Here is a 23953-nt window from a genome sequence, read left to right as displayed (position 1 = left end):
CACGTTTGTACGTTATGACACCTGGGTGGAGGCCGTGAATGTCCATTCACCTTTGGCCCCTCCCAATAGGCGTTGGTTTCCGTCAGTGTGAGTGAGAGTTTGAGGCGAGAGGACCTGGGAAAGAGTGTGTGGAGAAAGCCGGGCTCAGCTGGGCGTTGGCCCTCGCTTGAATCTCACTGTCTATTGTGTCTTCCTTATCTTCTCTAAAGATGGCTGCCTGTTCTTATGTGACGCAGTTAAATAAGTAACCTCTCACCTGCTTCTCTCTGGCCTTGCTGTGTTGTGAGCACTGTATAAGTGGTTAATAGTGCTGCATAAGATAATGGTTATTAAAACTACAAATATACTAGTGATTAATTAAACTGTATATATAAGCTAGTTGCTGATTAAGCTGTATATAAGCTAGCTGTTGAATAAACTGTATATAAGCTAGTTGCTACTTAAAGCTGCATATAAACTAGCTGTTGATTAAGCTGTATATGAGCTAATTGCTGATTAAAACTGTATATATGCTAATTTTATCAACAAATCCCTCTCTTGACGTCTGAAGGACGTCACTTTCTTTACTTTCCTACCCTGTTCACACGCTGGTGTCTTCCTCTGCCTCTCCTGACCCTACCAGGCTGTTCTGCTCTTCCCATACTGGGTAAGCGCCATAAGGAGGGGGTGGTAATGGTTCCTTGGAGAGGGCAGTGGTGATGAGACGGCCAACCAAAGAACGAATACAGGGTATTATACAACATCCACATGAGACCAATATTGCAATGAACACACCCACTGACACTGCTATTGACAAGATCAGGTGCTTCCATTTTCCAAACATGTTTTCCATCCAATCTCCAAATGGATTGTTCACACCTGATGCTTCCTGCATTTCGTTTGACAGTGCCCTCAGACTATTCAGTGCTTTTGTGACTGAACCGTCCGGCGCAGTATTGTTGGGGATGACAGTGCAACACAGGTCTCCAAACATTGAGCAAACACCTCCTTTTTCAGCAAGCAACATGTCCAAAGCCATTCTGTTTTGTACAGTAATCAAAGAAGTAGGGGCCAGCTGCTCAGCCAGACCCTCTATTGCATCCCTAGTATGATTAGCCAAACGAAGAACATTGTAATGCACATAATTGATACGATCAACATTTTTATTCACAGTTATCCATGGAATAATACTTGCGACACTCTCAAAACCTGCTGCAATTTGGTCTACCAATTTGTATTCATTAGGCACTCCTCTGGGCACTCCGATAGCATCTATGTAAGTTGGACCTCTGTCCAGGCTGAACTCAGCTTCAGCTGCTCTTTTAGCTAAGATATGTCTGCGTCTGCGTTGGGTCAGGCTTTGTACTTTGTTTTGGTCCTGTATTATTTTGTCTCCCACTAAGGTAAGTGGCATTGCCAGCCTCACCATAGCACAGACTCCTATTGTAGATGGTGGTATGTTAGTGAATAAGCGCAGACCCCCACAGTAGTAGAATAGCCCTCCCCTAGCCCAAGAACCTATCTCTGAGCCTGGTCGTGTCATGTTGCACCAGTCTTCTGGCACACTACCTAGGTGGATTTGAGCTCTATCGTTGGTGAAATGGTAACAGACATATCTGGATCCTAGTCCTTTGTAAGCTTTGAAATAACCTACTGCAGTTTGGTTGTCAATCGGTGGGAATATGGATGCCAGAGTAGTGCAATGTGGTGGAGTAGCCATTTTAGTCATTTTTTGTCATGCACGCGTATCCTGTTGGGTCAGATTCAGGATATAGTGGTGCTGGTTCGGTGAACATAGCTGGTCTAGCTGCAGCACAAGCTACACAGCCACTCATTTTGTTTTTTATAGCATTATCAACAATCCAATTTAACCATACATTGTCGCTTCCTTGTCCTGTAGCTAATTGGATCACCTGTTGGGGAGTCCATTTAGAAAAGTCTTCTGATAAGACAGTAGGTGGGTCTGGTGGTAGCGGTTGTCTGTGCGGAATTATGTTTATTTGAATTCCTACTCTCGGGTCTTTGCCTGGGACGTCCACTAATAGGGCGAACCATATTATGTTTTTTCCTGTGCTGCTTTTGGTGACGTTGTTCAGGGACAGAGATAAGGGATTGGCTGTTGCTGAAAAGTCTCGTTGGAAGTCTATTTTGTCCCATAAGGTCCTTCTCGGACTTTCCCCTCGCATTGTTGGCTTCCACCGCCCTGTGTGCTTAGTTACCGCCCCCCAGGAATGACAAAACGCTATGGACGGGACGTTCACGTAATTCTCACATCTGTTGACTATGGCATTGTCAGCACACAAATACACAGCACGACCTCTCCATGCTCTTGGACTTCTTCCACAGTTAATCACATCACACAAATCAAAAGTAAAAACGGTTTTGCTCCCCTTGGTATAGTTTAAGGTCAGATATGCACGACACGCTTTTGGTGGTGGCTTGTATGCCGGTTCTGAGGCATCTCTTTTTTGCCTAACCTTCCCTCTCTCGAGGTCGTTTTGAGTTTTGTTCACATCCTCGCCGCTTGTTGTCAGATTGAAGCTTGGATGACTCTCAAACCTTGTCAGATTTTGCATGTTCACATCCTTGCCACTTGTTGTCAGATTGCAGCTTGGATGACTCTCAAACCCTGTCAGATTTTGCACTGCCTCTGGCAGACAGCCATAGTTTCCGCTAGTCGGTTTGTTCACTGTTTTGTCCCCCATTTTCAATCCCAAAGTCAAGAATATCACAAATGCCACACCCAAACCCAATAGGACCCACCCAGTTCTTTTACCTATCCCCATGTCTTTCCAGGTACCTGGAGTGGGATGAATCCCCTGTGGCTGGATGTCTGTTTCCCCCAACAGATTACACTCACACTCCATTTTGCGCCAGATCACCTCGGACCTCTGCTAAGGGTCTGGAACGCTCAGATGCTGGGGCACAATGTGACAGGTGGTGCCAAGGTGCTCCTGATTTACCTATGACCTGGACCGAGTGTGAAGTAACCTCCTTCACTTCGTACGGCCCTGTCCACCTGGGGTCAGTCCACTTTCTCTTGTGAACTTTGACCCTGACCCAGTCACCCACTCGGATGAGATTTTTCACTTCCTCCTGGTCAGCTGCACTGGTCCGCAGGACCTGTTTGGAGAGAGCCTCCGTGAGAGTGATTAACGCAGTCATATATGCCTTCATTTCAACTTGCTGCACATCTAAAGCAGGAATATGACTACTGTCTCTTGGAGGACCAGGCATTTGCCTCCCTGTCATTAACTCATGTGGTGAAAGATGCGTCTCATTTCCTTGTGCGCTCCTCATTGCCATTAGAGCTAATGGTAAGGCTTCAACCCATGTCAGCTTTGATGCCGCACATGTCTTTGCTATTTTTGATTTTAGCGTCTGATTTGCCCTCTCTACCAGTCCTTGTGACTGTGGATGATACACTGATCCATATCTATGTCTGATTCCTAGTCTGGCTTCCACTTCCTGCAAATGCTTATTACTGAAATGTGAACCATTATCGGACCTTATGCATCTAGGAACACCATAGCGAGGTATTAGTTCTGTTTGCAGCCACTTTATTACTGTCTGTGCGTCTTCTTTTTTAGTTGGGATTGCCTCTACCCACTTTGAGAATCTGTCAACCATTACCAAAATGTATCTTTTTCCTTGTACTCTGTTATCATGTCCCATGTCAGTAAAGTCTATGCTGATGTCTTGGAAGCAGGCTGATGGTACAGGATAAGAGCCCATAGGTGTCTTGTACGGTTTCTTCACATTGTGATCCCCACAGGTGGTGCATTCGTCGCAGAAGAGGGACACCATGCTTTCCATGCGTGGGTGCCACCACAGTGCTTCCACCCTTTGTAATGTTCCTTTCTTTCCTTCGTGCGTTGGTCCATGTGCCTCTGGTATCAGTGAGACACATAATTCTGCTGGTGATACCACTCTGCCATCATGGGATCTCCAAAGTCCACTTTCTCCTTTTGTTGCTCCTTTCCTTTGCCATTCAGACCATTCGTATGGTCCAGCCTTCTTCTGTATCTCAATCAGTGTTTCTTCAGTGATTTCGGGTTCTTGTATGGCTATTTTCAGAACCATCTGTTTTGGTCTGTATCCTCCTACTTCTTTAGCAGCTTCATCTGCCTTGTCGTTTCCCACACTTATTCTGGTCTTTGCCTTGCCATCATGTCCTTTGCATTTCATGATTGCCACTCTTTTTGGTAGCTTCATAGCTTCCACCAGTGCCATGATTTCCTTCTTGTGTTTGATGGGTGCGTCCATTGATGTTGTGTATCCTCTTCTTCGCCACATGGGCCCATCAACGTGAGCTGCTCCATGTGCGTAAGCAGAATCTGTGAAGATGTTTACAGATTGTCCTTCTGCTATTTTCAAGGCTTGTATGAGCGCTTCGACTTCCGCTAGCTGCGCAGATGCTGGTTGAGGTAGGATACCTGATGCTACTATTGTGTGTTTCATGTCTTCGAATTGTCTCACCACAGCATAGGATGCTGTGTTTCCGTCTTCTCCTTTGTAGCAACATCCATCCGTGTATAACCACATTTCTGCTCCTGGGATTGGTGTATTTCCCAGGTCTGGCCTTAGTTTGTTTTCAATGATTGCTCTTGCTTCACAGCTGTGTGGTTGATCTCCTTGCCCTTGTTGTAGTGATGACGCCATATTGATTCCTCCTGTTTCATAGACAATATGTGGTCTTGTGCATTCTCTTTGAATTTTCGATTTTCTTGCAGCTCCGAATGTGAATTCTTTGCTGAGGAGGAATGCAGCCACACCATGATGTGTGTGGATTTTCAGAGGGTGGCACATGACAATGTGGGATGTTTTCTCGATCGCCTTTGCAATTGCCGCCATGTGTCTTGTACAGGTGGATTGGCCAACTTCAACTGGGTCCAGTTTTGATGAGTGATACATGAGTACCACTCTTTCTCCCCCTTTTTTCTGATACAAAACTGCATTTACCATCCCTCCTTTTTGTTCAGAAACATCTAGGTGAAAAGGGAGTAAATAGTCTGGAGCTTGAAGAGCCGAGGCATGTGACAAAGTCTGTTTGAGTTTGGTGAACGCGTCTTCAGCGTCTTGTGTCCACACCAGTGGGGCAGAGGTGTTTCTAGTTCCTGGTTCCTTGAGCAGGCTTCTGAGACAGGTGGTGAGGTCAGTGTAGTCTGGAATGTGACTACGAGAGTAGCCTGTTAGACCCAGGAATGACAGCATATGTCCCACGGTGATAGGTCTGTCATGATGGAGAATGCTGTCTCTGTGGGCTGTGCTTACAGCCAGGCCGCTAGATGAGAGAGTGCGACCCAGGAATGTGACTTGTCTCCTACATGTTTGGACCTTGGTCTTCTTAACTTTGTAGCCTTTTGAGGCTAACAGCAGCAGCAGAGTCTCAGTGGCCTCCAGGCAGGTGGCAGAAGATGGGGCAGCAATCAGGAGGTCATCCACATATTGTATGAGGACGACACCATCCGGCACCTCTATATCAGACAAGTGTAGTCTGAGATGATGGTTGAACAAACCTGGAGAACAACGAAAGCCTTGTGGCAGGCGAGAGTAGGTGTATTGCTGGTCGTTGAATGTGAAAGCAAACAGTGTCTGTGAGTCTTTGTCCAGAGGGATGCTGAAGAAGGCGTTAGCGAGGTCAATTACTGTGAAATATGAGTGCTGTGGGCTGAGATTTGTTAAGGCAATATGTGGATCTGGAACTGGATATGACGCCGGTTGTGTGGCATCATTGATTGGTCGAAAATCTTGTACCATCCGCCAGCCTGTGTTGTTTCCGGCCTTCTGCACTGGCAATATCGCTGTATTGTATGGTGATCGAGTTTTCACCAACACTCCAGCTTGTAACAGACCTGCAATGGTCGGGGCGATGCCTGCGATTTGTTCTGGCTTTAGTTTGTACTGTGGATGCCAGATAGGAGGTGCAAATGGATCCAACAGCGTCACCTTCACAGGTTTGACCGTTGCCAATTTTCCCACATCATAAGGGCCAGTCGTCCATAGTGTCGCAGGCACGCCGTCCAATAGAGCTTGAGTTGCAGGATGGTCAGTGCATGGTTTACCATGATGGCGTGGCAGTGGTAAATGTTCAGGTAGTGTGTGTTCTTTGGTAGAGATGATCCATCGCCACATATCTTCTTCTGTTGCCTTCAGCAGTCCTGCTGTATCTGTGTGTGTCCATGACAGAGTATGTGCTCTTTTAATCATGGGGCCGAGTCCTCTGGCCTCTTGTCCAAATCCAACCGCTAGGGTGACGTGTGGAGCAGATTCTTTGCTGAGACCATACCACTTGGTCTGATAATCATCCAATATCACTGCTGCTGCCACGCCTTCTTTTCCACAATACACATCATGACATATTATTTGTGGAGTTAGGTGAGCCATATTGATGTCCCAATCGTCAGCATATGGGCAGTCTGGATCGTCCGTGACATTCATAGTGCAGTGCACATATGGTAGAGGAGTTTTATATGGATGCAGTCTTTGGATCTGTTCTCTGTGTATGTTGAACCAGAATTGAATTGTTGGTGTGCTTGGTCCTGTGGCTAGACATCTCAGCCAGTACACGTCTTCATCCAATGATTCCACATTAATGGACGTTTGTGGCATAGATAGTATTCGCACAGGCATTGATAGTGTGCTTGCAGGGGGAGGGTCCAGTGAGACTTGGACCCCTTCGTTGTTTAGCCATATTGTGAGACCGAATTTAGTCATCAGATCGCGGCCCAGTAGGTTTACTGGGCAGTTTGGCGCTGATAGGAAGCTGTGTGACCATTGTTGACTTCCAATTTGGACATTTAAAGGTTTAGTGCACCACTGGCGTTCTGGCGCGCCTGAGACCCCAACCACTGACACATATTTAGATGACAGGACCTGTGGAGACGTGAGGCTGGAATATGTTGCCCCTGTGTCCACCAAAAATGTGTGTGCCTGTCCGTTTATTGTGCAAGTGAGAGTTGGCTCACTTGCTAGTCCAAATTTCATGATGCCGGTGCCAGGTGGTTGTGGGGTGTCCTAGTAGGGATAATAGTTATTCGCCCACTGAGCTTGTAGTGCCTGGTTGACATTTTCTCCGGAGCTAGGATCATTTTGCGGCCATTGCTCAGTGCCTCCTAGTGGCGCCTGGTATGGCTGTCCAGCTTGATTCTGGTTTCGTGGATCCTGAAAGCCTCCTCTTCCTCTCTGATAATTTCCTCTTCCTCTGGGTCCTCTTCCTCTTCCACGTGTTGGGCCTTGTTGATGTGACAGGTCACGTGTGTGACAGTTACGTGAGTAGTGGCCTGGTTTTCCACAGGTGTAGCAGTAGAAAGTGCCTCCTTGGCCACCCCCTTGATCACCTCCTCTTTGTCCTCCTCTTTGGTTTTGTTGCCATGGTTGCTGCACCATTACAGGGACCACTTGTGCTGCTAGTGGTTCCAGTTGAGCCATCTGCTTCTTTTTGTCCTTTGCAATCTTTTGGGCCGTGTCCAGGTCAGACAGCTGTCTCTTCATCAGTGCCACTTGCAGTGCCTTGAGCTCCACATCTGATGCTTCTGCAGCTGTTCTGTGTTTATCATAGTGATGCAGTACATGTTCTCTCCATGCAGATTGAGTGAAGGAGGCGATGGCCACAGTGTTTTCAATCGCCTCTCTTACCTTTGCAGGCAATCCTTTGGTCACCATGCTTCTCCAGAGTGCCATTGATGTCTGAGATGCATCTGGGGATTCTCTAAATGTTGTTCTCCATACTTGCTCAGCGCGAGCTAGGAGATCTGCAGCAGGCTCCCCAGGCTTGGCCATGAAGGTTGACATTTGGCTGTGGTCTGTTGGGGTGGGGTACTCTCTTCTTAAGGCCTGATGTAGTAACAGCCTGACACCGCCTATGGGCGTGGGGTCAGGCGCGTTTGTGGTTCCTGCTACGGCTTCAAGCTTTTTCAGTGTGTGTGGGTCAGATGCTCTGGCCAGCAGGCCTCTGTAGTCACCAAGTGCCAGTTTGTGGGACTTTGTATATTTATCTAGCTCTTCTAGCCATGGCTCTGCTCCTGAGGACAGTGAAGGAAGGGCAGTCAGCAGTGTTGACATGTCCATGAAAGAGAAGGGAATAAATGCCATCTGGTGAGGGGCTGCAGCTGTTGGAGCTGGTCTGAGTGGCATCTGACGTGAGTTAGGCCCATATTGTTGTCCACTGCGCGTTGTTGATGGGGCTGTGGCATATCCGGTGAAATTTCCATTTAGCGTTAGCCTCTGTACTTCATGTGTTTGTGGCCATTTGTGTTCGTTGGCTGGCTGTGCAGCTAGTTCGATCAGCTCCTTCTCTTCCTCTGTACCAGGAACCCACAGGTCCGCTTGTGGTATAGCATATCCACTAGCCTCCATGTAAGGCGTATAGCCTGTTGCTGCATGGGCTTTTTCCAGCTGTTCGAGCTCCTCCAGTTGTTGTTCCAGGATTTGAATATCCTCTTGTGTTTCGTCTTCTTGTCTGTGTTGGTAACGGTCTCTGATTGAGTTGCTCACTCTGTGCCGAGTTTCGAGTGGGGCAGTCGATTCGAAAGCATCGAAGCGTGGCTCATTGTGTGCGTCGACAATTAGTGTAGGTGTAGTTTCAGGTCCGGGTGTGTTTCGCAGCCCTAGGGCGCTCAGTTGAGTCATCAGGTATCCCACAGTCTTCTCAACTTGCTTCGCTCTTTTTCTTCTCTCTTTTTCCTCTACTGAGACAGGTATCTGCAGCTCTCCTTCATCTACTGCGAAGATGCCTTTCAGGAACCCCTTTGATACTGGTCTTACTGGAGCCTGAATGAAAGGGTTATTTGTGGGCACATAATCGGGAGGGGGAGGTGGGAGATCCGGGTGCAGTTGGCTTTGTTCATGTTCATGCATGTCTTTGTGTTGCGGTGGCAGGTCAGGATACAGGTTGCTTTGTTCATGCTTGGGCTTGTCATTGTCGATAGGGGTGAATGGGTTGTCGGCATATGAGGGAGGGGCAGTGGATGAGGGTGTTAGGGCCGGAAACATGCCTCCGCTGTGTTTGGCGGCCTCTAGTGGTGAACGTGCTGCTTCAGCATCCAGCTCCATTGCGTTCCATGGCTCTTTGCCAACCCGCTCCATCCATCTCTTCTCGATTCCAGTGAGAATCAGCTTGCTGCCCATCCTGTTGTTATCAAAATCGAAGCACCGTTTAAGATAAGGCCAGACGCCTTTTTCTGCAGCTGCGTTGTTTCTTGCTGTTCTTTTTCCCATGTTTAGATATCTTGGATTTCTGTCCTGCCATTCGTTCTTCTTCTCTTCACAGTGTCTCATCACTTCCCTGTTCATCTGTTGTACCATCTCTTCTGAAGGGGAACAATTCAGCCGTTCTCCATCCCAAATGGCTTTATCTTTCCATCTTTTTATCAATCGTTGGTAGGCGTGTTGTTCCACTGGCCAAAGTTTGCTTCGTCCATTAATCCTGCTCTGTTCCTGGACAGCATTCTCCAAGATGCTCAGATAAGAGGAGAATTTCTCCGCCATGATGGGTGTTTCTGTAACATGCAATGAGAGTCTGAAATCAGTATTCCCAAATGTCCACACGATGGAGCCAAAAACTCCTGTCCATTGTTCCTGTTGCAGTTCTTGAATAGGCCACAGAAAAGCCAACATGCAGGACAAATGTTTTTTTTTTTCAAAAGCACCAGCAGAGGGAGCCAACGCTCCTCCCAAGTTTCCTGGTGTCTGGTTGAACTCAAATCAATGTCATTCACACTGCTGCATGTCTTAAAACCTGCTTTTCTCTGTAATATGTGTGTGTGTGAAATGATGATCTATTTTATTATTAACACTTTATGGTGAAGAGGACGAAAACAGTACAGGTATAGAGTTATTTCGAAGTCTCTGTGTGAATGGACACAAAAGCTCGTCCATTATACTAATGTGGCAATTTTCAGCCATAATCTTATGGTTTTAGCAAGCATTACCGTGCAGAGGTCACTGATCTTTATTCTGTTGTACGAGAGAATGACGGAGTGCTTCTCTCGGCGTTTTAAACCTTCATACAGTGACCTCACAACTCCGCATATAAGCATTACAAGTATTACGCATATTATTTAACAGTGTATGAATATATATTATTTACAAATCTGCCTATATACCCCTGCTAGGTGTGAAATGCTATGTTTTAATTACTCAAGCAATGGCTTGTAACTAAATATTTTATAAGGCAGAGAGAGAGTGTTAACCTTGCCCCCACCTTTTTAAATATCTTCCGCTAACTGTCTTTGTAACTGTCTTTGTAAGTAGACACAAATCAAGGCCGCGTCTGTATTTTTTATCAGGAGTAGTCAAATCCTCCCTAATATTCCCACCGCCAGTCTTGACTAAATGAATAGAAGATTTGTAGCAGCTGTTAACCTTGTATATTCATACTTTTAGCGACTGTCTGGCTGGAACAATAGAAGCTGTGTATTAGCTTTTAAAACTTTTTTTTTTTTTTTTTTTTTTCTTCCTGGTAGCATTCCTGGACTGCTGTGTTTCCGCATTACACTTTGCTAACGATCCCTAAGGAACACAATTTTCCAATAAATTTAACTATGCCAGTAAAACTGACACTTATATTAGCCCTCAGCTGTCTCTCAGCATATTCTAGTGATTTATGTGTGTGTGTGAATGTAACAGTCGTGTATAATGTGTGTTTTCCCTACTCTGGACACCAACCTTTGAAACAACACACCAACATTTTCAAACACCAAGCACGGCCTCAGCTGGCTGTCTCTAACGCACAAAGAAACTCAGAAACAGCATAAACTCTGAACCAGGTCTCAGCGCTTACATATATGCTCCTAATAATCGCACTCATTTAAACGAAATCGAATCCATACACAGCCGTGGTTATGTACGCTTCAAACATGCACTTTCATTCAAACAAAATTGCAACACACTGCCATTTTTAAATGCGCAGAGATCACCAATGCGGTAAAGGAATATCTTTAGAAACACAGTCAAACAAATAAACAAACGTTAAAACGTACAGCTCAGCAAATAGTCACCCGCATTCATACTAGATAATCAAAACACACGCTGCCGTGTCTATAAGCATAAATCAGTCACAAGCACGGAGTCACCCGCATTCCTACTAGATAATCAAAACACACGCTGCCGTCTCTTTAAGCATAAATCAGTCACAAACACGGAGTTGTAGAAGAGATGTACAGCTCTTTTTACACACTCATCACATTCCATCAGCAAGCTTTTTTTCTCAACCTCATCAAACAGACTGGAGCGCTACTGATCGTTCGATCACAACGCAAATGACAAACAGCTTTTTAGCAACCAAAAAACAGTCAGATTATAAAGGATTCTTTCCCTATTCCGTGACAGCTAATCCACTTTATCAAACTAAACAAACAGACACCTCTTGGACGCCTGCGCAAATGACAACTGCTTCTCAGCAAACAAACACAGTAAACACCAATTAAAACCAAATTTGAAATGCGCACAATTCACAAATACGGTCTAGCACGTAAGTAATACTTTTACAAATGCAGTGAAACAATGAACACACATTAGAACATACACGGCTGTCTCTTTAAATGTAAATCAGTCAGAAGCACGGCCTTCGGATGAACTGACTCTTTTTTTTTTTTAGACACACATTTATCAGAAACGCATTGTAACAGCAATTTGTCTTTTATCTCGATCTCATCAAACAGACTGTGTACCGCTGATCTCTCGACCACGATACAAATGAAAAACAAATGCTTTTTCAGCAAACAATCAGTCAGATTATAATAATTTCTGTCCCTATCTTACACACATATCAAAGAGCTCTGCTTCTTTAATACATCACAACGGCCGCTGCTTTTTGTCAAAAACAATGTTACAGCCGGGAGCTGATCCCGGACCTACCGCGTCGAAGACTGATATTTTAACCACTACTCCATCAGGGTAGAACGTAAATAATACAATTTAACTGCTTTTTTATCCTAGGTCATCTCTGGACCTGTACACGTTCTGGCCATTTTCATTAATCTCGTCCGTTATTAACAACACACCGATATAATCAACTTCTGTGCTCTCGTCCAGAAACTCCGTCGAGGAAACTCTAATCAGAGTAACACTATTTTTTACTGAATCGCTACACACGAGTTGATGTCCGAAGACTCGATGCTCTTAATACGGGAATCCCGCAGTCAGTTTTCTCCATACAGTTTATCAATGACATCAATGACATATACATATATCCCCGTCATGTTATGCAATTTCTTCGTAGCCCAAAACATCCCATAAGTACGTTAGAAATCACGCCTTTTGCAACATGAATTTGAGTGTTCAGCGTGGAGCGCGTGTCTGCGAGCAAATGCGTTACACGGCTCACAGCACCTCACATCTACGCTATCACAAATGCGTCATTTCTCGCCGTTATTTGACGTTTTCTGATGGGCACATTCATACATATTCACAAACCCCCAAATGGCTGTATAACAACTCTGTTGCTGTGTGTTTAATCTTTACCATATTCTATACTAAGCAAATACTTACAGTTCGGACAGTCTGAGCACATTTTAGAATATTTCTATGAATACAATGTTGCAGAATTCAGTTAAATAGGTCTCTGCATACCTTGAGATGTGCACCGGTGCGTCTCAGACCCCCCGACTGCAATTTCGCTCCGATGGCAATTATCGGGTTCCCAGCCTCGAAGGGAGTGTTACGCCGTTATCTGGAATCAAAAGGAGAGGCCTGTTAACATTCTAACCTGAAGCTCTGTATCGTATCAGATCACGTCGGGGTCACCACTTTGTTGTGAAAAAATGTGCTGTAGCTGTTTTTCACACTTTAGAGCAGGTTTAAGAATGAAACAGAAGCTCTCAGAGGCGTATAGTTTAAATCAAAAGCAATAGGTTTATTTATCGAACAAAGTTATTCAGCCAACACAATTAAACATGCATGGGCTCTAATGATTTCCCTCTCAGAGGTCCACCATAAGACACGCTTAAACACATCAGCATCATCCTTAATATATGGGGTCCGCCCCTTGCTACACATTGGCCAAAGTCAAAGATGCAGGCGTGGCACGTTTGTACGTTATGACACCTGGGTGGAGGCCGTGAATGTCCATTCACCTTTGGCCCCTCCCAATAGGCGTTGGTTTCCGTCAGTGTGAGTGAGAGTTTGAGGCGAGAGGACCTGGGAAAGAGTGTGTGGAGAAAGCCGGGCTCAGCTGGGCGTTGGCCCTCGCTTGAATCTCACTGTCTATTGTGTCTTCCTTATCTTCTCTAAAGATGGCTGCCTGTTCTTATGTGACGCAGTTAAATAAGTAACCTCTCACCTGCTTCTCTCTGGCCTTGCTGTGTTGTGAGCACTGTATAAGTGGTTAATAGTGCTGCATAAGATAATGGTTATTAAAACTACAAATATACTAGTGATTAATTAAACTGTATATATAAGCTAGTTGCTGATTAAGCTGTATATAAGCTAGCTGTTGAATAAACTGTATATAAGCTAGTTGCTACTTAAAGCTGCATATAAACTAGCTGTTGATTAAGCTGTATATGAGCTAATTGCTGATTAAAACTGTATATATGCTAATTTTATCAACACAAGCAAGGTCAATTATAATTTGATTATGGCTCAGTGGCAGAGGAGAATGAAGGCAAGGCTCGAGTCATACCGTCTCTCTAAAGGTCACTGGTCTCCAATTAGCCTCGAGGCCTCCTGAGGAGATCTGAGGAAAGTGTGAGCAGCTCCGCTCCCCCCCCCCGTTGATTCAGACGTCCGTGGTCGTCAGTCTCACACCCGAGGCATTTAGCAGCCATATTCATTTCAAAACATATCCCTTCTGGGTAAGGAATGTGTCCATATACACCTGACAGTGATATGACAAAGCAACAGTCATCTGTTCAATGCTTAGCTAAATGTGAATTTACTGTCCCAGCCTGTTTCAGCTTGAACACGGCCCCCTCACAAACAACCAAATGATGAACAAACGTGTGAAATAAAAGCGGGTTCTGCAGTTTGCTTTTTGCTAGTTGTTTCTTTTGATGCCCTTGTGTTAAACACGGAGATGGAACCAACTAGTTAAACCCTAGAAATAGTTACAAGAAACAGTGGCATTTGTGTTTTTACTGATTAAAACAGCAAAAAAAGACAATGTATTAATGATCTTTTGAGATCGATTCATCGATCTCAAAAGATCTGGAAAGATATTTTTGGTAAAGATTTGGAAAGATATTTTTGGTAAATGGACTTGTACTTGTAGCACTTTTCTAGTCTTCAGACCACTCAAAGCGTTTTACCACAACATGTCATCATTCACCCATTCATACACTGATGACAGGGTGCTACCATGCAAGGTGCCACCTGCCCAGCAGGACTCCAACTAACCTCTTACACAATTTGGTTCAGTGTCTGATCCAAGTACACATCAACATGGACTAACCCTGCTCTACCGCAGACAAAGAGCCATGCTAGCAATCAAAAGAATGCGTTTGCCAGATCCAGTACTGTGAAATACTGGTGTTGTGGGCTTATGTTCTGTAGTGCCACATATGGGTTGGGCACTGCAATTCCTTTCGTCTTTGTGGCTTGATTTACTTCTCTTAAATCATGTACCATCCTCCAACCTTTTCCTCCAGCTTTGGGAACGGGCAATATGGGCGTGTTCCAATGAGATTTTGCTCATCTCAACACTCCTGCTTCAAGCAGGCCATGAATGGTGGCTGTTATCCCTTCCACAGCATCTTTGCTAAGACGATATTGTGGTTTCCACACCGATGGCTGTCCAGATTTCTTTTCTAGAGTTACCGAATGGTGTGGAGTACAGCCGACATCATCGTCGCCTTTTGCCCATAGATGTTCTGGCATTTCATTCAACAAGTCTTCTGCTGCTGGGTGGTCAGTCAACTCACGGCCGTGATGTCTTTCCAATTCCTGCCTCTCCGATACTCCATTCTCCCTGCTGCAATGTGCTATTCTCCAGATTGTCTTGTCTGGACTGTGATGAAGTAGCGGTGAGGCAGTGGAACACCAGTCTGTTATTTCCTGGGCTCTCTTCATCATTGGTCCTCGTGAGCGGGACTCTTGCCCTGCTGCTATGGCTAACGTGACATGGGGTTCACTCTCATGGTATAGCTCATACCATTGTGCTTGAGTTTCAGTGAGTTCATGGTGTGCTGCTACTCCTTCTGCACCCACAAAGATGTCTGTGATCCTGATCATCTCTTGCACTCCTTCTCGTTCTTCCTCCCATGTGTCAGCATATTCTTCATCCGGTGCCCTCAAGTAATTATAGGTGCAATGGAATGGGTCAATAGGGGAACCATATGCTCCCTGGCTGTTGATCCATGGCTTCCAGTCTTGGTATGTTTTGTTGACGCAAGGCTGTTCCCTCTCTCCTGGCAACAGCCTGGTCCAAAACACTGCAGTCTTTTCTTCTGGTTCTTCAGAATTCGTCATGAAGAGAATTCTTCCTCCATGTGTCTGCCATGGAGTCAGTGGTTGACCTTTGAATGTAATTCTAAGTCCGTCTGCTGAACATTGAATTTCAGCTCCAACCTTTGTCATCAAATCTCTTCCCATTAAGTTGACAGGGCATTTGGGAGAGTACAGGAATTGATGAAGCAAACGTTGTCTTCCTAGTGTGGTTTCCAATGGTGTTGTGAATCTCTGCACCTCTGTTTTACCCGAATATCCAACCGTTCTCATCGTCTTTTCTGAGAGTGGGGGTGTTTTCCCATTTAGGTTTCGTAAGCATGAGGCTGCGGCACCAGAGTCAACCATCATCTCTGTGTCAACTCCGGCAACGCTACAGGTCACCATTGGTTCTGTCTGAGCCCTGTAAACCAACCATGCTTGTGGATCTTCTGGGCCTCCTCAGTCCTCACCCTGTTGGTGAGCCCCCTCTGGTACTGCTGGAGTTTGTGGCTGCTGGGCTTCTGCTACTATCATCTGTTTTGTGGCCTGAAGTTTTCTATTTAATTCTCTGTCAGCCTCTGCTATTTGAAGTTTCAACAGTCGCTGCATCATTCTCTTTATGTCATCTTCTCCACTTGTCTCCTCCGCTAGATGCCTTTGGTTGTAGTGAGTAAGGTGTTCTCTCCACATGGCATCGTCCATGTTACTCAATCCCACTACTCCACTCAGCGCTGTTTGTACTGTTGGGGGCAGGCCCTTCTGTACAGTGTGTCGCCATACTACAGTGGTGGCTTCATTGCTGTCATGTCTCCCCCCTGTGGCCATAAACCACTCTACTTCAGCTCTTTTCAGATACTGATGAGTTTCTTCCTCTAATTTTATCTTCAGTCCAGAAAGAGAGTTCATATTGGGTTTTGTGGCCCAGATGCTCCTCATTGCTGACCAGAAAACTCCTCGAAAGTTGTCAAATGAGGTTTCATCCCCCCTATTGGTCATTCCTGTACTTACCTCCAAAATATTCAATTGGGCTGTTCCCTCTGTGCAGATTATCATGGCACGTATGTCTCCCAATGCCAATTTATCCGCTGCTGTGAGTTTTTCAAAGACACGGATCCACGGATTTACTCCACCTGCCAGCGGTGGCAGCACCTTTTCCAGTGCGTCCATGTCTCGATGTCCCCATGGCACAAGCTCAGCTTGTCCGTTGGATTTTACCAGCAGGGGCTACTGTTGGGTCTGGGCTAATGGTGGCATCTCACCTCTTACAGGATACAAATGATCTCCATAGCGCTCTGGTCTCCTCCTGTTCCTGCTGGATCGTCTGGTAAGTTAACAACCTCCAGCTTCTCCTCTTACCCTTTCTCTTCTGTCCTCCTCATCAGTGTCTTCATCGCCACTGGTGGTTCCTATCTGTCTGTTCTTGGGGGTGAGGAACAAGTAACCTTTTGCTTTATACTCACCCTTCCTCAGGTTCCCTTCCTTTTCCTCTTCACTTTTTTCCTGTCTTTCTTTCTTGCCTGATGTCAATTCTTGATGGTTTCTTGACCACTCTTGTTCCCAGATAAGCTGTTTGTCTACTGTTTGTCCACTCGTTGGCCAACGTTGTTCCAGGGGCAACTTCTCCATTTCCATCTCTTTTTGCCGCTGTCTGGCACTCTTCTCTGGATCTTGGGCATCACTGAAGGGCCATGAGGTCTCTCCATCAACTCCGCCCCCCATTGCCCCTTGCTGGTCATGGCAACTTTCTGGAGTACTCACCTTCAGTTCTGTCCGTCTGTGGCTGACGCTTTCAGGCGTCAGCCCAGGCGTCCCCAGACCTGCTTCCCTCTTCACTCTCCTCGTCCATATCCAATGTTCCCCCCTTGACTCTGTACACAGGTGCTTGGATTGAGGGATAGATTGTTCTCTTCACTCTCGCATATGGCGGGGGAGGTGAGGAAAGCTCAGTCTGTCTGTGTGCTTCTGTCAGCACTGACGGGTATACTGGTGTGTAGACAGGGGTGTCAATTCAAAAGGTTTAAAATCTAAATTTAAATTAAATTTAAAAATGTAAAAATGTAAAAATGTAAAAATGTAAAAATGTAAAAATTAAAAAATTAAAAAATTAATAATTAATTAATCAATTAAAATTCAAAATCAAATCCAAATGGTTTAAAATCGAAATTTAAATTAAATTTAAAAAATCAATAATTAATCAATTTAAAAAATCAATTAAAATTAAAAATCCAAATTCAACAACTGTATTCAAAAATATTCAATCAGAAATACCAATGCAAGTCAAACTACAATTACAATTACAATCCACACTGCAATCTTTGACACTTCATCAACCCCACACTGCACAATAATGAATCTCATTTACTAATGAATCACAATTAAGTTCAAGAATTGAAGCACAACTGAAACCATTAATGTTTGTTAGAATGCTAAATTAAAACCAAAGTCAACTAAAGTTATAATGCTTAATTAAAATGAAGTCAGGATGTAAGCTTAAAGATCATAGACAATGAATATCTCCAAATAACTCTGTTGTTGTAATTTATCTATTAACCCACTGGGTGGTGTACTTCTTATAATATTATAAAACTATGCTGTGATTGTCTCTCTAAGCCACCAGATGTCAGATTGTTTTAGTACTAATGTAATTACAGATTCTAAACACTAGGATTATTATTATCTAGCAGTTACACCTCCTCGCCGCTAGGTAGTGGAGTTGCTTTCTGGCGTTATGTTCTTCTTCGTTTTCTAGCTTGCCGACAGGAAGTTAACCAACCGGATGTTATGCAAACGGATATGCTAACAGCTATGCTAACGAGAAAAACGGAGCTTCTAATAAAGGATACGCACACACACGTTTCACCAAAATCCCACACTTTAATTCCACTCATACGCCCTTTGTCCCCTCTCACAAACCACCGGTTATTTTCTTTATAAGCACCTTTATTTTACATTCACAGTACCGCAAAGCCCGAAGCTACTCGAAGCTAACGTTAGCTTCAACGGCGACAATTACAGCATCAACATTGATATTCACCATTTAAGCGTATTTCCACGCTGCTAAAACACAGAATAGTCACACGTATTATTGGACTTATTGTCCGGTTTTATTTAACCTTAAATCCTCTGGTTTAACAGGCTATTTAGCTTCCCCAGACCCGAAGATGATCATGAATGCTTTTTAGCGAGTCACACTCTAGCAGTTAAGCAAATACTACCCCAGTTCGCCTGGATACACCAAATGCCTTGTTATTCTATTTCTCCGAATCACCCACACGATCACCCACACGATCGCTATTTTAATGCATGGAAAAAGCACACGAGAGAGTCCTCCAGGACCGGTGTATCACCACTTGTGACCCGCAGTCTCGGAAGCTAACTCCCGCTAGCCTTAGCTTCTTCTAAACAGTTTATCGAGCCCAACCCAAAATACGCGGCCAAAGCCCACAAAGGATTGCAAACCTAAGCCCCTCTAAGCCACGATATTTCAGTTAGCCAAGCTACAAAAACTGCTTTTAAACACGTTATCTGCAAGACCCAGCAATGCACACGCTAGGCCAGAGCTTCTCTCAGTATATGCATGCTAGTTATGCCTAGCAGACTCTGTTCATTGATTCCAATGTGGTGATTTTTATTACAGCGCTGTAATCTTTAATTTCTTTAATCTCTGTATTCTCTGGATCCTCTGTATTCACTGGACCGGTCCCTTTAGTGCACCATGCAAGTAATACTCTCACTGCAAACTGCAATTTACTCAGTTCAATATGGCTTGCTCACACTTTTTTTTTTTCTCCCACAATCCTACCGGACAAAGCCACGCTCAGCAGGTTGAACGCCGGTCGACCACATCTCCGCTAAAGTATCTTAATCTACCTCGACAGACTTCATTAAAAGGTGCTGTTCTTAACTTTATGGTGGCGCCTGGAGATATAAACGGCCGATGCCGTGTCTCGTGTCTCGTCCAGGAGGATTCAGTCCTGCCGCGGTCGCCAAATTTGTGGAGGGAAAATGTCCCCACAAAGGAAGTGGAGTAAGCCGAGCACACGTGAATTTGCTAGCTTTGCAGTCCCACGGCGCTAAGAACGTTACCGAAACTGGTTTACAGTTAAAAGGAATTTAATCCTACTGATGCAATTACAGTTATACAATGGAGCACATTACTCCCATGAAATATTGCACTATTTAACCCACTTTGCAAAAAACTCCCTCTGGTCCCAGGAGACACATCCGTCGCCTGGGAACGTCACTAACAGAGAAAGAAAAAGACTTCCTATGCCCGCCCTCATATCCGTTCAAAACTCCTCCCCTTCTGTCTATCCCTATTGGCTAATTCCCAGGAGTGTATTCGCCTGTCTGTCTTTCTGTCCCTGAGTTCTTTAACACATTCAATGACTGTCAGTTATTGCTTAATCCCTCTATGATAATCCTTCAGTATAAACGATAAACCTTTTGCAACTTTGGCAAAAGCTTCATGTCTCTAGTTCTACTTTTAGCTACTAATCCTAAAACACTTTATGCTTATCTTAATTATGCATTTCCAAAACACTTATGATTATGACTAATTATGAATTCTCAAATATGAATCATTAAACACTTTTATTATAACTACTAAACACACAGTTCTACACTCAAATGTCCTACAATACACTGACTATGGATAATTAGGCTACCTGATGAGGGGGGCTAAGGGTCTCATGTGTAGAATATCCAGAAACTGCCATCAGGTCACGAAGGAAAAGGATTTAAGAAAGGGCTTGGGTAAAAGGAATTCTGATGCTAAAACCTGCCAAAACCAAAATTTAAATGTATGAATTTGAAAACATAAGGAACTACACTGGCTATAAAATGATATAAAAACATAAATACATAGTACATAGATTTTTGCCCTTTAACAATGGACCCACACAGAATAATGTTCCAACTGCAGTTCCCTTCGGCTCGACGGAGCTTTTACTGTTTCTTTGTTTAGTTTTTTTCTGGCCTGAAGCTGTACTATTGTTTTAGTTATTTATTGATTTTATTATTATTTTGGGCGATTCACACCCAGCACCATAACTTTATTTTGAGAATCAGGATATATGCGGCGTTACTTGTTGATAAGAAGGCTTGATTTTCACAGAAAGGAAAACAAAACTAAACCCTTCTTGGTGCAGGTTCTCTCCATATATTTGCTTCCAGCTGAGCAGCTTTGTTATAGCTGCTCTACTGAGGTTTAAGAATTGGCCTCCACGGGTTTTGGGGCTCTCTGGCTTTATCCCGCTCTTGGCAGCAGATCAATAGATCAGCGGGGGCTGTGTGAGAGGTGTTTGTGTGAGGGATTTCTGATGGACGAGCCATTCTTCTCCATCTTAAATCTGTCACCGCCTGACAGTGGATTTCCCAAACATCTATCCATCTCATCGCATTACCTTCATGTCCTCTTCTTCTATGTAACCCCCCCACACCACCACCGCCATTCTGTCCTCCTTTCAGTCCTCCCTCTTCATCCTGTCCCCTCTCTGTTTCACCCCACGGCGGGCAGCTTGTGCCCCCCAGCCTGTAAGTAAACCTGTGGTATCCCGTCTATGTCTGCCTACTCTCTGATTATATTATTCTCCTGCAGTGCAAACTCAAGAGGCAAGCTGCCAGAAATCCCCAGTCGGCAAAAAAAAAAAAAACTCACACTGTTGCTGTCAGCTCGTTCGGCATTAGCCCGATGAGTCCGAAAGTGCACTCTGCCACTTTCAGTGATGGGACGGGCAGTTGGTGTGCTTGCTGGAGATTACATTGCAGTCTGTTGAAAATATTAATTAGATGTGAAAACTTGCACACTAATAGTTAAAGTGGACCAAGTTTATTAATATAAATGATCAGATTATTGCAATTATAATGGCCAGGAGAACCATGTGATTGCTCGCGTGTGTGAGTGTGCACCTCCGCTCCGCATCTGTCCACGGCTAATCTGTATAATCTGCTGCAGAAAACTGCATAATGTTGGGTGCTCAGTTATAGGACTGTGGTCGTTGCAGAGCTCTTGTTGTACTCTTGTCACACACACACACACACACACACACACACACACACACACACACACACACACACACACACACACATCTTTCGGGAAGTATTTTCTTCTTTTGTGGTTTTATGCAAAATTGGTGAAGGTTATTAGAATAGCATATTTTGCATTAAATTGCTGGATTGTTGGCAGGTATACATTACTGACTTGTGAAAATTACAAATAGTCTCATAGTAATGCTCGCCTGGGAAATTCTTGCTAGCGCTAGGCAATTTAATTGAATCCACGTTAAGAACTAAACATCTCGGATAAATGAAGGTCTGGTGTTTTCTCTCTTAAGATTCATGCAGTGGAAGAGAAACAACAAACTCCTCAACATTGACTTACTTTTCTTTTATAAACTTATATAAATTGCTATCACTAACAAACATAATGTTCCGAAACCTAACCAAATACTTTTGTTGCTAAACCTAACAAAGTAGTTGTTTTTCAAAAAGAGACCGTATTCATGTAGTAATTGGAAACTCTAGGTTTTTGATATTTTGATATTTACCTGGAAGCAAGTTAGCGTTTTTGCTAATCATATAATGTTGCCCGCCACAGTGACAGAGGCAGAAAGAGTCTCCATATCTTGTATTAAAATTAGAAGTATACAGTTATAGACAAGATGTGCGTTCAACAGGAGGCATAGGGATAATACAATGGATGTGGGGGAAAACCTTTTTTAAAACAAAATGCCCCCAGTGCACCTCAAAACGTCCGTTCACGACCCTGCTTGTGTTTGCAGGAGATACATCTGTGTCACCTCAGAACTTACTTATTTACTGTGTGCTGTTACGCCGCGGCTCTACGTGAGAACGTAATATAATTTGAGCTCACTTCCGATTCATTGGTGTTCAGAGTTGCCTTGGGTGCCCGTCCGACTGCTGTCAGGAGTTGGAGTTGGAGAGACAACGAATTGCATTGTGATTCAGCCGCTCCGTGGCTGACCAGATGGGCTCTTTCTTTTCTCGGTCACTTCCCATGAAGCAGGCAATCAGTCAGGTTCTCAGGACACGGCCGACGCCGCGGATTAGTCCGAGCCCACTGTCGGCCTGTGTCGCTGTTACTCTGCAACCTTGGGGAAACATCAAGGTGCTGTGACTTTGATGTCTGATAAAGAGACATAGTCTCTGCATTAATTCAGCTGTTGGGCCAGAGAGAGTATTTGGGTGTGACCTTGAGGCAAGCAGATTTAATCCCCGGAGTGTGTTTGCCTTTATTGTTTCCTGTAGTGTAATCTAATTGAAAGGCTAACATGTTATTCACAAACTGATTAACTTGTAATACCCTTTTAAGCGGCATTGTAAGTCTTGCCCGTACGGTTAACAATCTGACAAAGTGAAGATTGTTTTCCTCTAAAGACACAATGCCCAAAAGGTTTGCTGCCTGCTGCCCTTTCTCTGTTATCTCCCCCTCTGTTAATTGCTCATTAGGAGGGAAAATGCACTTTTAATTGTCTGCCGGTCCAGACAATCTGAAGTTCGTTGGAGCTAATGTCCAAACTTCACAGAGGCACACAGTGGCTGATGGTGCCTGTCTAGACACAAACAGCAACACTTGGCCAATTATTAATACATCCCATAAGAGCCTTCAGTGAGTGTTGTTTGCTTGCGTGTGCAAGAACTTATATATCCAAACATGACAACATGATGAATTTGTGGGTTGTAATTGCACTGCCTATTTATGTAGTTGTATTCAAATTTGTCCTCAGAACACAAATGTACGGTATGGTGAACAAACAATGGCAGGACTTTGTAAACAGTAAAGCACAATTAATGACTGGTCAGGGGACCCACACTTTAACTTTATATTAGACTTAGAGTGAAGCGATGTCCCATCCCTTTCTATTGTCCCCCATGGAGCTTCATTTCAGAAAGAATATGTACTATAGTGAATGGCGAGAGACTCGTCATTTTTTGATCACGTTTGAATTGTGCCATGAATTACACCAATGGTGTCTGTCAATTTAGAAGATAATTGCAAGTCAAAAAAGGAGTACCATTTAGTTTTGTGGGAAACCGCTCAGTGAACTACATCAATCGTCTCGCACAATATCCGTCACAAACACTAGCTAGCTAGGTAACGTGGCTTTGTTCCACGCACAAATGACATGAGCCTACTGCTAGCGCAAAGAAAACCAAATTGCTCGGTAGATAAAAGCTCAGGACAAAAACGTCTTTCCCATCTCTAATTGGTCTCTCTCATTGGTCAGAGGGTGGTAATAACATTAATAATAAAAAGTCAGACAGCTAAAATAACAAATACTTTGCTGGCAATATTGTTCAGGTCATATGTTTCGTGATGTAGGCCTTCAAAAGTATTTCCTTGTTTTTTTTACTGAATCATTCTTACAGTTATTACATCAAACATTTGTAGTCTATTGTCGTCTATGTTGGAATCTATTCTTTTGTCTGTCTATTTATTGATATAAACATCATAACATGTAATATTTCAGTTAAATGTGTTACTAGCATGTTAATACATTAAGTAACATTAAACACAATGTATTGTTGAGGCTGTTCGGAATGCCAATATTTTGAAAAGGCATTAACCAAAAGGTCGGTCACCAAA

At 44.1% G+C, this 23953-nt stretch overlaps 2 protein-coding genes across 4 annotated transcripts in view; one reads left to right on the top strand and one right to left on the bottom strand.

The window, feature by feature from the left end:
• Positions 1-23953, top strand: part of LOC306781111 (copine-9-like) — a gene marked incomplete at both ends in the record, with an annotated part of 128619 nt that overhangs the window by 20664 nt on the left and 84002 nt on the right. The gene's annotated exons all lie outside the window — the stretch shown is intronic.
• Positions 1720-13526, bottom strand: LOC306781110 (uncharacterized protein). 3 transcript variants are annotated; one of them, XM_079273800.1, is made up of 3 exons: positions 12768-13526; positions 12553-12652; positions 6729-9479 (listed from the first exon to the last, which is right to left on the bottom strand). In XM_079273800.1, exon 3 carries the CDS (start codon positions 9466-9468, stop codon positions 6997-6999), a length of 2472 nt encoding a protein of 823 aa, XP_079129926.1. In that variant the 5' UTR covers positions 9469-9479; positions 12553-12652; positions 12768-13526; the 3' UTR covers positions 6729-6996. The 3 variants fall into 3 exon arrangements, 2 of the variants coding, with proteins under 2 accessions (XP_079129926.1, XP_079129925.1); XR_013772188.1 differs by lacking the exon at positions 6729-9479 and adding an exon at positions 1720-3102 and having other exon boundaries at positions 12553-13526; XM_079273799.1 differs by having other exon boundaries at positions 12553-13526.

The sequence above is a fragment of the Melanostigma gelatinosum genome, assembly GCF_949748355.1.
Source record: "Melanostigma gelatinosum genome assembly, chromosome: 8".
Lineage (NCBI taxonomy): Eukaryota > Metazoa > Chordata > Actinopteri > Perciformes > Zoarcidae > Melanostigma > Melanostigma gelatinosum.
Note: the sequence above shows the minus strand (reverse complement) of the source record. Positions and strands in the feature narration are given on the sequence as shown.